The sequence below is a fragment of the Bos indicus x Bos taurus genome, chromosome X (genome assembly GCF_003369695.1).
Source record: "Bos indicus x Bos taurus breed Angus x Brahman F1 hybrid chromosome X, Bos_hybrid_MaternalHap_v2.0, whole genome shotgun sequence".
NCBI classification, from domain to species: Eukaryota; Metazoa; Chordata; class Mammalia; order Artiodactyla; family Bovidae; genus Bos; species Bos indicus x Bos taurus.
In genome coordinates, this window is record NC_040105.1 from 114,728,746 (window position 1) to 114,741,952 (window position 13,207).

The 13,207-nt window shown below is 41.3% G+C and overlaps 1 protein-coding gene across 8 annotated transcripts in view; it reads right to left on the reverse strand.

Moving 5' to 3' along the window:
* Nucleotides 1-13,207, reverse strand: part of AFF2 (AF4/FMR2 family member 2) — a 534,465-nt gene that overhangs the window by 100,261 nt on the left and 420,997 nt on the right. For all 8 annotated transcript variants that reach the window (XM_027533311.1, XM_027533308.1, XM_027533305.1 and 5 more), the window contains one exon: nt 1,943-1,980. In XM_027533311.1, the coding sequence (XP_027389112.1) occupies nt 1,943-1,980 (38 nt within the window). The remainder of the gene's footprint in view (nt 1-1,942; nt 1,981-13,207) is intronic.

Consider the following 13,207-nt stretch of genomic DNA (forward strand, 5'->3'; position numbering starts at 1 on the left):
ATTATTAGATTTTCAAATATATTTAAAAATAAAATATTGTTTTATGTTCTATTAGTAATCCTTTGGCTCTTCTACTTTTCCTGTTTTCTCTTTACAACATTCCTTAAAGTGATAGACATTAGATACAGTCTGTACTGTGAATTAACCAGAACTCATAAAAAATGTAATTATCTGTAGGGTAGAATTCTCACAAGGAATAGACAGAAAACTGGTCCTACTTCCTGGCCATTAGAGTATGATTAAACGCAGCCCTGTATGTTGCCAATGGGCTGTCTTCTGCATGCAAAGATGGAGCTTGGGATTCACTTCCTATTGGGCACGCTTGAACTTGGAGATGTTTGTCCCACTGAGGGCCAGATTTACACTCCTCCAGTCCCTGCCCCAACCCTTGTGACCTAGGGCATGCATCTGCCTGTGGGTGGACTGGAGAAAGGGGTACAGTTGGACTGTGGGAAAGAAGATCATTAATGGCCCACGGAGGGACTCAAGTTCTGGCCTTGGCCTCATTAGCACCATCCTCTAATCCACGGAGCTTGCCTACCACAGGCTCGCAGTAGAGAAGCCTTCCAGGCATAGACAGAAAAGAAATCAGGCTGCAGAGACGATTTCACCCCCTATCAAACAACCAGACAACAATTGGGCTACTAAAAATGCTCCCATAAACAACTATAGCAAAATACATCTCCAGACCACAGATAGCCCTCCAGAAGCTATAAAAAACTGATAAGGAATATTCTGAGGCCTCAGAAAACAAAATTTAAACACAAAGTACAAAAGAAAACCTTTTGGAAAAATGAATTGGAACTTACATTTAATGGTGTGCTAAACACAACCCTGGTGATTTGGAAAAGTTAATTACTTTTACAAAACACAAGCAGCCCTCTGTCATTGGCATTAGCTGATCCATTCTCCCAGAAACTATTAAAAATCCAGTGTACTCCCAACTATATAACTATATATATCCAACCCTATCAATAGTAACATTAAATGTGAATGGATTCAACAATCTAGCCAAAAGGCAGAGACTGCCAGACTGGGGAAAAAACAAGATTTAACTATATGCCATCCACAGGAGACACACTATATTAAAAGCTACAAATTAAAAAAAATAAATCAATGCACTTCTATTTCTGCATTTGGTATCTACTATAGTGGAAGTTGGCTGACATAAATTAACACGTTGTAGTTCCTAGAGACGTGATGTTACTTGACCCGTAGTAACCCAGCAAATAGAGCAGGTCTTCCCTAGCCCACATGCTGGTGGACTGGTATGCATCATAACATGGTAATCAGATGTCATGAAGCCAAATGACAAGACAGACATCTTTAATTGCAAAGTCTCCCTTCTGGAGGAGACAGGATGTACTATATTTAAAAGACTGCTGTGTGGCTTGTTTATAATTTAAGAGTGTCTCATAAAATGCCTTGGAAATAGCTCTCTGTTAGCTAGAAAAACCTTCAGTTAAATATATTTTTATGAGCTTTTCATTAACAGAGTGCCGAGGCCTTGATGCCGAGGTGCCAAAGCTCCCCACGTGGCTGGAAATCACTTGGCACATTTTTAGTCACTTACGTCTCTGTCATAGGTCCAAGGTTTGCAATTAAAAATGTAATCTTTTTAGCATGTGCAAAACCCAAAGGCTTGAAGTACTATGCATTGAATATGATTATAATAGTATTTGGCAACTATTCATGGATGGCACATATTAATTTATGTAAACCAGGCATAACTTGGAGCACTTTCTCATCAGGACCACAGGAAAAATTGAAAAGCTGGTCCCTGCTCATTGAAGGTTTTTTTTTTCCTTGCTTGTTTTGGTTTTTGTTTTTAAATCGTCACAAATAGAGATGAACTCAAAATCAAGGTCTCTTTTATGACCTTTTTCACATGCTTGGAGTCCATTCAAATTAACATTTCCAACTAATAAAAAAAATAACTTACTTCACAGGATTATTCTTAGGTTTTGCCTTTTCAACAGCCTGTGAACAGAAGAAAAAAATGCAATTAGACAACATTAGCAGGCATAATCTTTGCAACTAGTTACCAAAACAATAAGCAATATAAAATGCTCTTCAGAAACATGAGGAGTTAACCAAGGCAGGCTGCTGGAGATAAGCAGACTGGAGGTGCAGAAAGCAATTTCCGTCTCCTGGGGAGCATGGTTACCAGTCCAAGTACAGCTTTCAGACACAGGCAAGCATAGCCACAGTCGCCTGGGAAGTTCAGCGGTGCCCATGCGAGTGGGCCCTTAGGCTCATGACTCCTTCCTCCTCTTCTCATCTTTTCCTTCCATATTTTTTAAACCTGAGCCCTCTGCTTCTGGAAAACAGAGATCATGAAGAACTCCCCCACTCTACTCCATCCTTTCATGTTCTGGAAAACAGCTAATTTCAAAAAGGACCACACTGCCGTCCACATGCTGAGACTCAGTCCATCCTTCCTCCTGATGCCCCTAAATTTTCTGCATGGTTTGCCTTTCTATTTGGTCTGACCATCTGTTGATCACTGTAAAGGGACTGATGACTTACAGAGATCTTGTCTCTTGGGTAAAAGAGGACAGAGACTCTGGTTTATTGTTTCTTTTTTTCTGTTTGTGTGTTTTCAGCTCAAATAAATTGAGATGTATACCCACTAAGGAGAGACCAGGTGTTTGAAATGGACCTGTGAACTTTGTTTATGCTTGACTTAGGACTGAAATTTTAGAATGAAAACTATAAGCTCTCTGTGTCTGTCTGTATGTTTATATGTCTATAATTCGGAAGAGTCTTTCCCTCTAATTATGTGAATATGCAATATTTTCCTACCTCTGGATAATACTAACCAATTAGATTTTATTTTATTTTATTTTTTTTACATATTTACTATTTTTTTAAATTTTATTTTATTTTTAAACTTTACATAATTGTATTAGTTTTGCCAAATATCAAAATGAATCCATCACAGGTATACATGTGCTCCCCATCCTGAACCCTCCTCCCTCCTCCCTCCCCATACCATCCCTCTGGGTCGTCCCAGTGCACTAGCCCCAAGCATCCAGTATCGTGCATCGAACCTGGACTGGCATCTCGTTTCATACATGATATTTTACATGTTTCAATGCCATTCTCCCAAATCTTCCCACCCTCTCCCTCTCCCACAGAGTCCATAAGACTGTTCCATGCATCAGCGTCACTTTTGCTGTCTCGTACACAGGGTTATTGTTATCATCTTTCTAAATTCCATATATATGCGTTAGTATACTGTATTGGTGTTTTTCCTTCTGGCTTACTTCACTCTGTATAATAGGCTCCAGTTTCATCCACCTCATTAGAACTGATTCAAATGTATTCTTTTTAATGGCTGAGTAATACTCCATTGTGTATATGTACCACAGCTTTCTTATCCATTCATCTGCTGATGGACATCTAGGTTGTTTCCATGTCCTGGCTATTATAAACAGTGCTGTGATGAACATTGGGGTACACGTGTCTCTTTCCCTTCTGGTTTCCTCAGTGTGTATGCCCAGCAGTGGGATTGCTGGATCATAAGGCAGTTCTATTTCCAGTTTTTTAAGGAATCTCCACACTGTTCTCCATAGTGGCTGTACTAGTTTGCATTCCCACCAACAGTGTAAGAGGGTTCCCTTTCCTCCACACCCTCTCCAACATTTATTATTTGTAGACTTTTGGATCGCAGCCATTCTGACTGGTGTGAAATGGTACCTCATAGTGGTCTTGATTTGCATTTCTCTGATAATGAGTGATGTTGAGCATCTTTTCATGTGTTTGTTAGCCATCTGTATGTCTTCTTTGGAGAAATGTCTATTTAGTTCTTTGGCCCATTTTTTGATTGGGTCATTTATTTTTCTGGAGTTGAGCTGGAGGAGTTGCTTGTATATTTTTGAGATTAGTTGTTTGTCAGTTGCTTCATTTGCTATTATTTTCTCCCATTCTGAAGGCTGTCTTTTCACCTTGCTGATAGTTTCCTTTGATGTGCAGAAGCTTTTAAGGTTAATTAGGTCCCATTTGTTTATTTTTGCTTTTATTTCCGATATTCTGGGAGGTGGGTCATAGAGGATCCTGCTGTGATGTATGTCAGAGAGTGTTTTGCCTATGTTCTCCTCTAGGAGTTTTATAGTTTCTGGTCTTATGTTTAGATCTTTAATCCATTTTGACTTTATTTTTGTGTATGGTGTTAGAAAGTTAGATTTTAAATCCCTTACACTAAAGGAGCTTTATTGTGATTGACTTAGAGATAAGAGATAAGTATTCATATAATTGGCCATTCCCAATACTTCAGAGGGGCTTCCCAGGTGACTCAGTTGGTAAAGAATCTGCCTGCAATGAAGGAGACAGATGCCAGTTTAATCCCTGGGTCAGGAAGATCCCCTGAAGGAGTAAATGGCAACCCACTCTAGTATTCTTGCCTGGAAAATCCCATGGACAGAGGAGTCTGGCAGGCCACAGTCCATGGAGTCACAAAGACTCAGACATGACTAAGTGACCCAGCATGCAGGCACACACACCATATTTCAGAAATATCCTCCTCCTCCACATACACCTGCTTGGCTTATGACAGGATGGGGAGGGAAGCACAGAGGGAATGGTCATGGGAACATCTGGGGATTTTTAGATCTAGGATGGGAAACTCTATACCCTGTATTGCTCCAGCCACCTGGCTGCACCTGCTTGGTGATAGAAAGGCCAAAGTACCCATTTCTAAAATCATTTTTATTAGTAGATACCACAAAAAGGCAAGAGCTGACAGACAGCTCCGATCAATTTCCTTCCATGGAACCTTTAAGAAAACACACACCAAATCATCGAAATGAGGAAATCTCTGGGCCTCTCGGCCTGCGTCCCTTAGACATGGAGCCTGGTCCCACTTTATTGCTGAACCCATTGATCTGTGTACAGTCCATTTATCATTCATGAAAAGAGCTAGTGATCTTCACAGTATATTAGAAGAAACAACTCAGATCATCTGTCAACAGCCCTCTTATTTCTGTTTCCCTCTCCACAGGGATTGCATCTCCTTCGATTCTTCTGGAATTAAAATGTTGCTAAGCAACACAGCTGGGGGTGCTGATGGCAGAATGGCTACAGTCTATCAAACTGTTTAAGCACCTGGAGGGTTTTAGTGATGATTTTTTTCATACTTCTGTAGCATAATTGTGTAATCAGAACCAAACTTGTACTCCCCCAGATTCTTTTAGACTGTAGAAATAACATTCAGAATGGTAAGCGTTGAAGCAGTGGTTCGCCAACCTCGAGGTTCTTCAGACCCTTTTAAAAGGTATACACTTGGAGACCTTTATATTTGTGAACCCTGGAGTGGGTGATGGCTAAGAGATGAAGAGAATACTGTTACAAATTCAAAGGCAGAAGCAACCATGTGTAACAGAGACGATTTATAATCTAACATTGGATTGACATTCCGAGTGACCAGTGCATAAGCATATAGAAACTTTCAATCCATAACAACAACCCAATGCACTTGGAAGCAATTTGTTTGAAATCGATGAAATGTTTCCTCAGTTTAGACATTATTGTTGGAAATCCAAGTCCTTTTCTTCCATTAAGTCTCAGATTCTATTGTTAGATAAATATCCATTAATATTTGGGTACTTTTTCTTCCCTGGTGGCTCAGAGGGTAAAGAATCTGCCTGCAATGCAGGAGACCCAGGTTTAATCCCTGGGTCAGGAAGATCTCTTGGAGAAGGAAATGGCAACCCATTCCAGTATTCTTGCTGGAGAATTCCATGGACAGAGGAGTCTGGTGGCTACAGTCCATGGGGTTGCAAAGAGTCAGACATGACTGAGTGACAAACACTTTCACTTTTCACTTTGGCTTGATAGGCAAAAGTTATTTTCTCACCATCTGTGCCTGAGGTTGAATTTTCACAAATGGTGGAATCACAAGAAAGTGAGGGAATGAGGTAACAGGTGAAAATGAGGAAACAAGGACAGTGTCTGGCTGGCCCGTCATCTCTTACAAGTGTTTAAGATATGAATGCCTATCTCTGAGCAATCCCTTAAAGGGTGCTGAAAGGAAGAACCAGTGTCTGGCAAGGAGTAGGGGCAAGACCTTGACTATCACTACAGAATGTAGCCAGGCTGCATACCCACGTCTGCCTTCTCTACCACCTTTTCTCCCCCACTGCCAGCTTGTGGAATAAGACATGGCAGTGGGCTGAAGAGAAGCCATTGTGGGAATCACATGAATCTACTTTTCCAAATCCCTTAAAATCCAAACTAATCTGTTCCTGAAGAAGAAAGGTTACCATGAAATAATGGGCATGGGGTTCCAGTGGTTTTCCTTTTTTATTACTATTATTTTGGCTGTGCCACGGGGCATTCAGGATCTTAGTTCCCTGACCTGGGATGGAACCCGTGCTCCCTGCAGTGGACTGTCAGGGAAGTCCCTGTGGTTTCCTTTTAAAGCAAGCTGGATGTGACGGGCTGAGCATGCCACTGGCAGGAGATGGGAAGGAGAAAAATCAAAGTGACATTGCTTAACCTAGCTTTGATTCAGTGACATGCTTTTGAAAATGTCCTCTCTTCTCTGTGCATCAGGACTTTCAATTAGACCCAGTTATTTCCCTCTGATCAGGAGGTACATAATCATGTTCAAGGCCAGTCTCTTTCAAACATATGTCTTTTTATACAGCCATTATAGGAAAATAACTTCATTCAAATTAATTTTTTCTGGGTTGCTTGGCTATTGATGGAAAATATCTATGCTCAGAGGTTTTCTTTTTTTTCCCCTTTGGTATTTAACCCAAGATCATTTCAGAGTCCCCACAGCTCTAGTCAGATGCTCTCCTGTCATCTTCCCATGTGCTCATCTCCAAACGATATGGTTGCAGGGAATGTCTTCCAGGCACGAGAAACAGCTCATCATTTGTGTTCTCCACTTTCACTGTATTTTGACTTTGTTTTATATATAATATAAGGAATTCTTAAGAGACTACAAAGAAAAATTAAGTGAATTATTTGTGTGCAAAATATACATTAATACTTTAGGGCAAATAAAAATACTTTAAGGGAAAATAATTAAGTCTACAAAATATACAAGGAGAAAATTCCTCTTTTGAAATCTTGGGACAGGAAAAGACGAGGGAAGTCAAAGTGAAATGATACAGCGTTAAGTCAGTGAGCATTAAGAGGATTACATATTGGGATTACAGCTAATTTTGAGTTTAAAAACATACATTAAAGTAATTTAAACTGATTGGAAAATGGAGGTTAGATAGTTAACACTTACGCTGCTTTAATTTGTAATGTCTATATGCTTTTTAAAACCTATATTCTACTTATTTGCTGTCATGTTTCCCCAACATGATACTTATCTTTCCATCAAGGAAGTTCTAGCCTAAGATAGGATGATAAATTAAGATGTTAAAAACCATAGTCCAATATGGTGCAATGAGAGGCAATGAGCTATATGTGGAAAGAATGCTGTGCTAGAAATCCACAAACCTGGGTTCTATTACCAGGTTTGCCATTTCCTAATCATGACATTTCCATCATCATGACATTGGTGACGCAGTTAACACCAGTGAACCTCAGTTTCCTCATTTTAAAAATGAAGACCATCATTCCTGCCCTGTCTACACCAAGAGTGGTTGTGAGTAGCCAACATCAATGACAGTGTTCTAGAAAACACAGCATACTAAGCAAAAAGGTGCATCTTGATTGTGACTGCATTCCACATGGGAATTGGTATTGGTGCATACATTTTTATTTTAACTAACTGAATTTTTAATTGTTGATTTACAATGTTGTCTTAGTTTCAGGTGGACAGTAAAGTGGTTCGGATATATATTATTTTCAGATATTTTTTCATTATAGTTTATTACAGGATATTGCATAGAGTTCCCTGTGCTACACAGCAGGTCCTTGTTTTTTACCTATTTTATATCCAGCAGTGTGTATCTGTTCATCTCGAACTCCTTATTTATTTCTCCCACAGATTCCTATATTTTTTACAGCCAGAGAGTTGATAGGCTTTCTGACCACTGACCAGGTTGCAGTATCAAATCTACGCAGTTAATCCAACTAGGATTATAGAAGCCATTCTGCTCCTCTCTCCATATCAGTAGTAGTTCTGGGCTGAACAGAATGCTTCTGTCTGCAAAGTCCTACTTGAGAAAGACTTTGATGTGTTTAGATCCTGCCAGACCTAGCCCAGCAGGAGAGAGGGCCCTCTACCTTCATACAGGCCTCCGAACCTCGGCTGGGGTTTGTGTTGGTGGTAGAGAGGTCAAGACACTTGAGATGCTGTGGAGGCACAAGTGCATGCCACTCTCCTCACTCTCTCTTCCCCTACAAGGAAGCCTAGGAAGCATCATTCTTTTCTGGGTGACCCCTCCTTTAGCTGTCCCTCCTCTCATGGGCTTCCCTGGCAGCTCAGTTGGTAAAGAATCCACCTGCAATGCAGGAGACCCCAGTTCTATTCCTGGGTCAGGAAGATCCGCTGGAGAAGGGATAGGCTACCCACTCCAGTATTCTTGGGCTTCCCTGGTGGCTCAGCTGGTGAGCTCAGCTGGTAAAGAATCCATCTCTAATGAGGGAGACCTGGGTTCTATCCCTGGGTTGGGAAGATCTCCTGGAGAAGGGAAAGGCTACCCACTCCAGCATTCTGGCCCGGAGATTTCCACGGACTGTATAGTCCATGGGGTCGCAAACAGTCAGTCATGACTGAGCAACGTTCACTTCCTTTCCTTTCATACCTTACTCCATCAGGAAGGCTCTTTGCTTTTGCACTAACATTTGACCCTGAGGTTGGGAAGCTCCAGGGATGAACTTCCTCCATGATATAGGAGCTCAAGAAATTATATTCCCAGGGAGAAGAAGTTGTCTCCTTCCAAGGAGTGCTCATGACCTAATTCTTCCATCATTACCAGTGTTGTACTCTTGGTGGTATCCTGCTAAGCAGCAAATTTATTTCCTCAGGAGGAATGATGTGGCTAAGGACATGCTTAAGTTGCTCCCTCATTAAATCTAACTTCCTAAAAAGAACGGCCTTGTCTCTCTGTGAGGTAGAGAATCCTTTTGCTGCACCAAAGCTGAAGTGACTCAAGGACCACTCTGAATTACATGAACCATCAAATGTAGTTCTCATGAAAAAACAGAGAAAATGAAAGAAAAAGGAAGGAAGGAAGGTGGCTCTCTATTGAGTCCCATCCTCCTGTGTAGACAGAACATCATATTTCTTTAGGGAGACAAATCTACCTAGAAAGCACTTAGGAAATTTTGCTAGTCATCTGCTATATACTGATTGAACTTTGTCAAAATTCTTTGGTAAGGTAATCCTGCCCTAGTTATTAATATCATGCTGTGTTATTCTAGTTCAATAGACATGTATATTATAGTCACAAAAATATTTAGAGGATCTTTTGGGGCTTTTAAGAAGCATGAGCTGAATATTTATATCCAGACTTATGCCATTATACCCGCTGAGACTGACAGAAAACAAACTCAGTGCAGTATGTTTCCTGTTCGTCAAAAGTAAGCACGCAGAAGGCCTAGAGCGATTGAAGCCATGGATTCATTTTGCAAGGCTACAGAGTTGGGGACTGCTTATCTTCTTAATCAATAACCATACTGTCAGTGAAGCATAAAATGTGATTCTATTACTATTGCTCTACATGCCTTTTACATTCCCTGTTTATATGTTTGTTTTTTGTTACTAGCAGATACACCCAAGTTGCGTCTATATATTACATTTCTTGATTAAAAAATGAAAAGTCAACCTTTCAGATAATTTCAAATAACTAGATATTATACTTCATGGAAAAAAAGAGACGAGCAGTCAACTGCATTGGTTTTCTGTTTCTATGTTTTATCTTTAACTTTTCATGGGGCTGCTCTGCGAGACCTAGCCATACTTTTATCTAATGGCATGTGTTGGTAAATTGAATTGATTGCCTAAGTTCAAAAGAGAAACTCCTCTATGAACAAATGAACTCACCATTAGGGTATTCAGATGGTTAAAAATCAATACCTACAGAATTGGTTAAATCAATTAAAGAGACATATCCTGAGAGCACTTGCCCAAATATAAAAATGATTTGCTTAATTACAGCATTTAAATAGAGTTCACTGGAATGAGTGAAACAGCAAGAGGCTTATATCATATCCTATAGGCTGAGTTATCAGCTGGCAGCATGCACACACAGCCAGGATTGCAGCTGAAGAGGAGAAAATGGCACTCAGCATTTCACAACACCTGGATGCCTGCCTGAATTTCTGACACTACACCCAGGTATGGCAACACATCTTCCCTAGCTTTGGGGTATCAGGCTACTCCCATTTTAATTTAATCCATTAAAAAAGCTTTTAATTATTTGTTTACTTTTGGCTTGCTGGGTCTTCACTGCTTTGCAGGCCTTCTCTAGTTGCAATGAGTGGGGGCTACTCTCTAGTTATGGTGCTCGAGCTTCTCACTTCAGTGGCTTCTCTTGTGGAGCACACACCCTAGGCACTCAGGCTTCAAAACTTGCAGTTCCCAGGGTCTAGAACCCAGGCTCAGTAGTTGCGGCTCATGGGATTATTTGCTTTGCAGCATGTGCAATCCTCCTGGACCAGGGATTGAACCTGTGTCTCTCCTGCATTGGCAGGTGGATTCATTACCACTCAGCCACTGGGGAAGCCCTAAATCATTGTTTTTGATGCATATATAAGGCAGGCCTGTGCTGGACATGATGGGTGCAGGATTTGAATTTTGACAGGCAGATACTGGAAGAAATTTGCTTCAGGTGTCTGGCACCTAATAGCCACTCAATAAACACAGACTGGGTTAAATATCTGGGTCTGATTGTGGAGTCTGAGAGCCTGACTGCTCTGGGTATGAGACAGTGCCGGTAGGTAACCAGCTCTGTGCAGAGGAGAAAAGAGCAAAAGCTGGGCTCCAGGATCACATGTTTCTGGATCCATCCTGCAGCTGCCCACGAGGCTTGACTTCACACCCCAGTGAAGAGGGAGTGCAGAGCAGACTGGACACGGTACATGTCCATTCCTTCTTCACTCTTCCTGCAACTATAGCCTCACTGGAGACCTCTTATTTCTCATCAGGACAATAGCTCTGGCCTCTTCTTTGGGCCACTGGTCTCCCTATTGTTACCCCATTGTATGCTCCCTTTTGATCATGAATCCTTCATGGCTTCCCAAGTCTCATTGAATTCTTGATCATCTTCACCCTCTCATGACCGTGCCAACACCAGTTGAATAAAGGCCTTGTAGTGGGTCCTACCTGTCCTTACATGTGTATTTCACCAACAGGGCAACCTGCAGGAGTTTTTTTTGAGCATCTTGTCCAAAGATGATATGATAACAGAATTTAGAAGTGCCAGCATTCCATGAAAGCTTGCTCCCTCCAGGCTAGCTCTTTTGCTGGATATAAAACCCTTCAGTAAGATTCACTTGTCAACTGGAAATTTTGTTTATAACTCAAGTTTTGGTATATTGTAACTTCATGAAAAATGCACTATCTTTGGTGAAGAAGCACATTTCACTCCTGAGTCATCTATTCACACTAATTATTCTCTAAGTGGAGTAAATATGGAGACACGAGGCAGAGCATCTCAGTGTTGGCTTCTTTATTCTCCATATTAGAAGGGCCAAGGTAAGTGGCATTTGATTACTCTGTTCTCCTGAGGTTTGTGGATTTGAAAATTCAATTTTCTTTCCCCTAGCCAATTGAAGCCCTCTCGCCCTGATACTAAGGAGGACCCCCTCACAAAATGGCCTGTGTCCTTTGCTGGGAGACAATCAAGACCTAATAGAGGCTCTCTTCTTACTATGTGTGGGACCAGGGAAATGGGAAGCATATTTTTAGTGTATAGAGGTACTCAATAATATGTTTTCCAAAACCTACATGGGAGTGAGTACTGATGATGCATTTTCAGTACTAGCATACTAGCCTGTTCAGGGTTTCTGTCCCTTTAGAGTGTGTTCTTTTTTTTTATTATAAATTTATTCATTTTAATTGGAGGCTAATTACTTTACAATATTTATTCTACTCTGGGCAAGATGCTACAGCCATTTTTATTATCAATCTATATTATAAAACCCAGTAATGTTTCCACTCGAGTTTCTCCTTTATTCTCATACTACGACCACACTCACAATACTCTGACACCAGACGTGTGTGGGCTCATCCCATACCAAGTACATTTCTGCAACGCCAGCTGGGTATTATACCATGTAACTCAATTCTGACACTGTCTACCTGGAGAATCACATACAACCAGTTAAGGGCTCAGTCTCATGAGACTGCCTCCCCCCGCCTCAGATACCAGTTGCCAGCCCAAGTTGTCACCTGTGCTTCTGACCAATTGGCTTAGACACCAGAGGTTCCAATGGCCCCCTCTTTGGGTTTGATTAATTTGCTAGAGTGGCTCAGAGAACACAGGGAAACAGTGACTTATGCTTACCAGTTCATTAAAGGATATGGCAAAGGATACAAATGAACAGAGAGATGAAGAGAGACATAGGGTGAAGTCTAGGAGGATCCCACAGGTAGGAGCTTCTGTCCCTCCGGCACTGGGGCATGTCACACTTCATGTACATGGATGTGTTCATCCACCTGGAAAGTCTCTGAACCCCACTGTTGTTGTTTAGTTGCTCCGTTGTGTTAGAGTCTTTGTGACCCCATGGACTGTAGCCCACCAGGTTCCTCTGTCCATGGGACTACCCCAGCAAGAATACTGGAATGGGTTGTGATTTCCTCCATCAGAGGATCTTCCAAATCCAGGGATTGAACCCATGTCTCTTATATCTCCTGCACTGCAGGTGGATTCTTTAACCCTGAGCCACAGGGAAGCCCTCTGAATCCCACACTATTGGGATTTTTTGTAGGCTCCCTTACATAGACATGAGTGACTTCTGACTCTGTTTCTAGCCCCTCTCCCCTCTGTAGAGAATGGAAGGGTAGGGCTGGAAATTCCAAGCTTCCAATCATGGCTTGGCCTCTTTGGTGACCACAGTCCAGGAGCCCACACAGTCATCTCATTAGAATAAAAGACGTCCCTATCACCCAGAGAGCAAATATTAGAACAAAAGATGCTCTTATTGGTCTTACTACTTAAGAAACTAAAAGGAATTCAGGAGCTCTGTACCGGGAACCTGGGGCAGAGACCACTATGTATTAATATATTTTCTATTACCTCACAGTACAACTGACTTCTCCATGCCTCAGTGTCCTTGTTGGCTGGAATAAGGA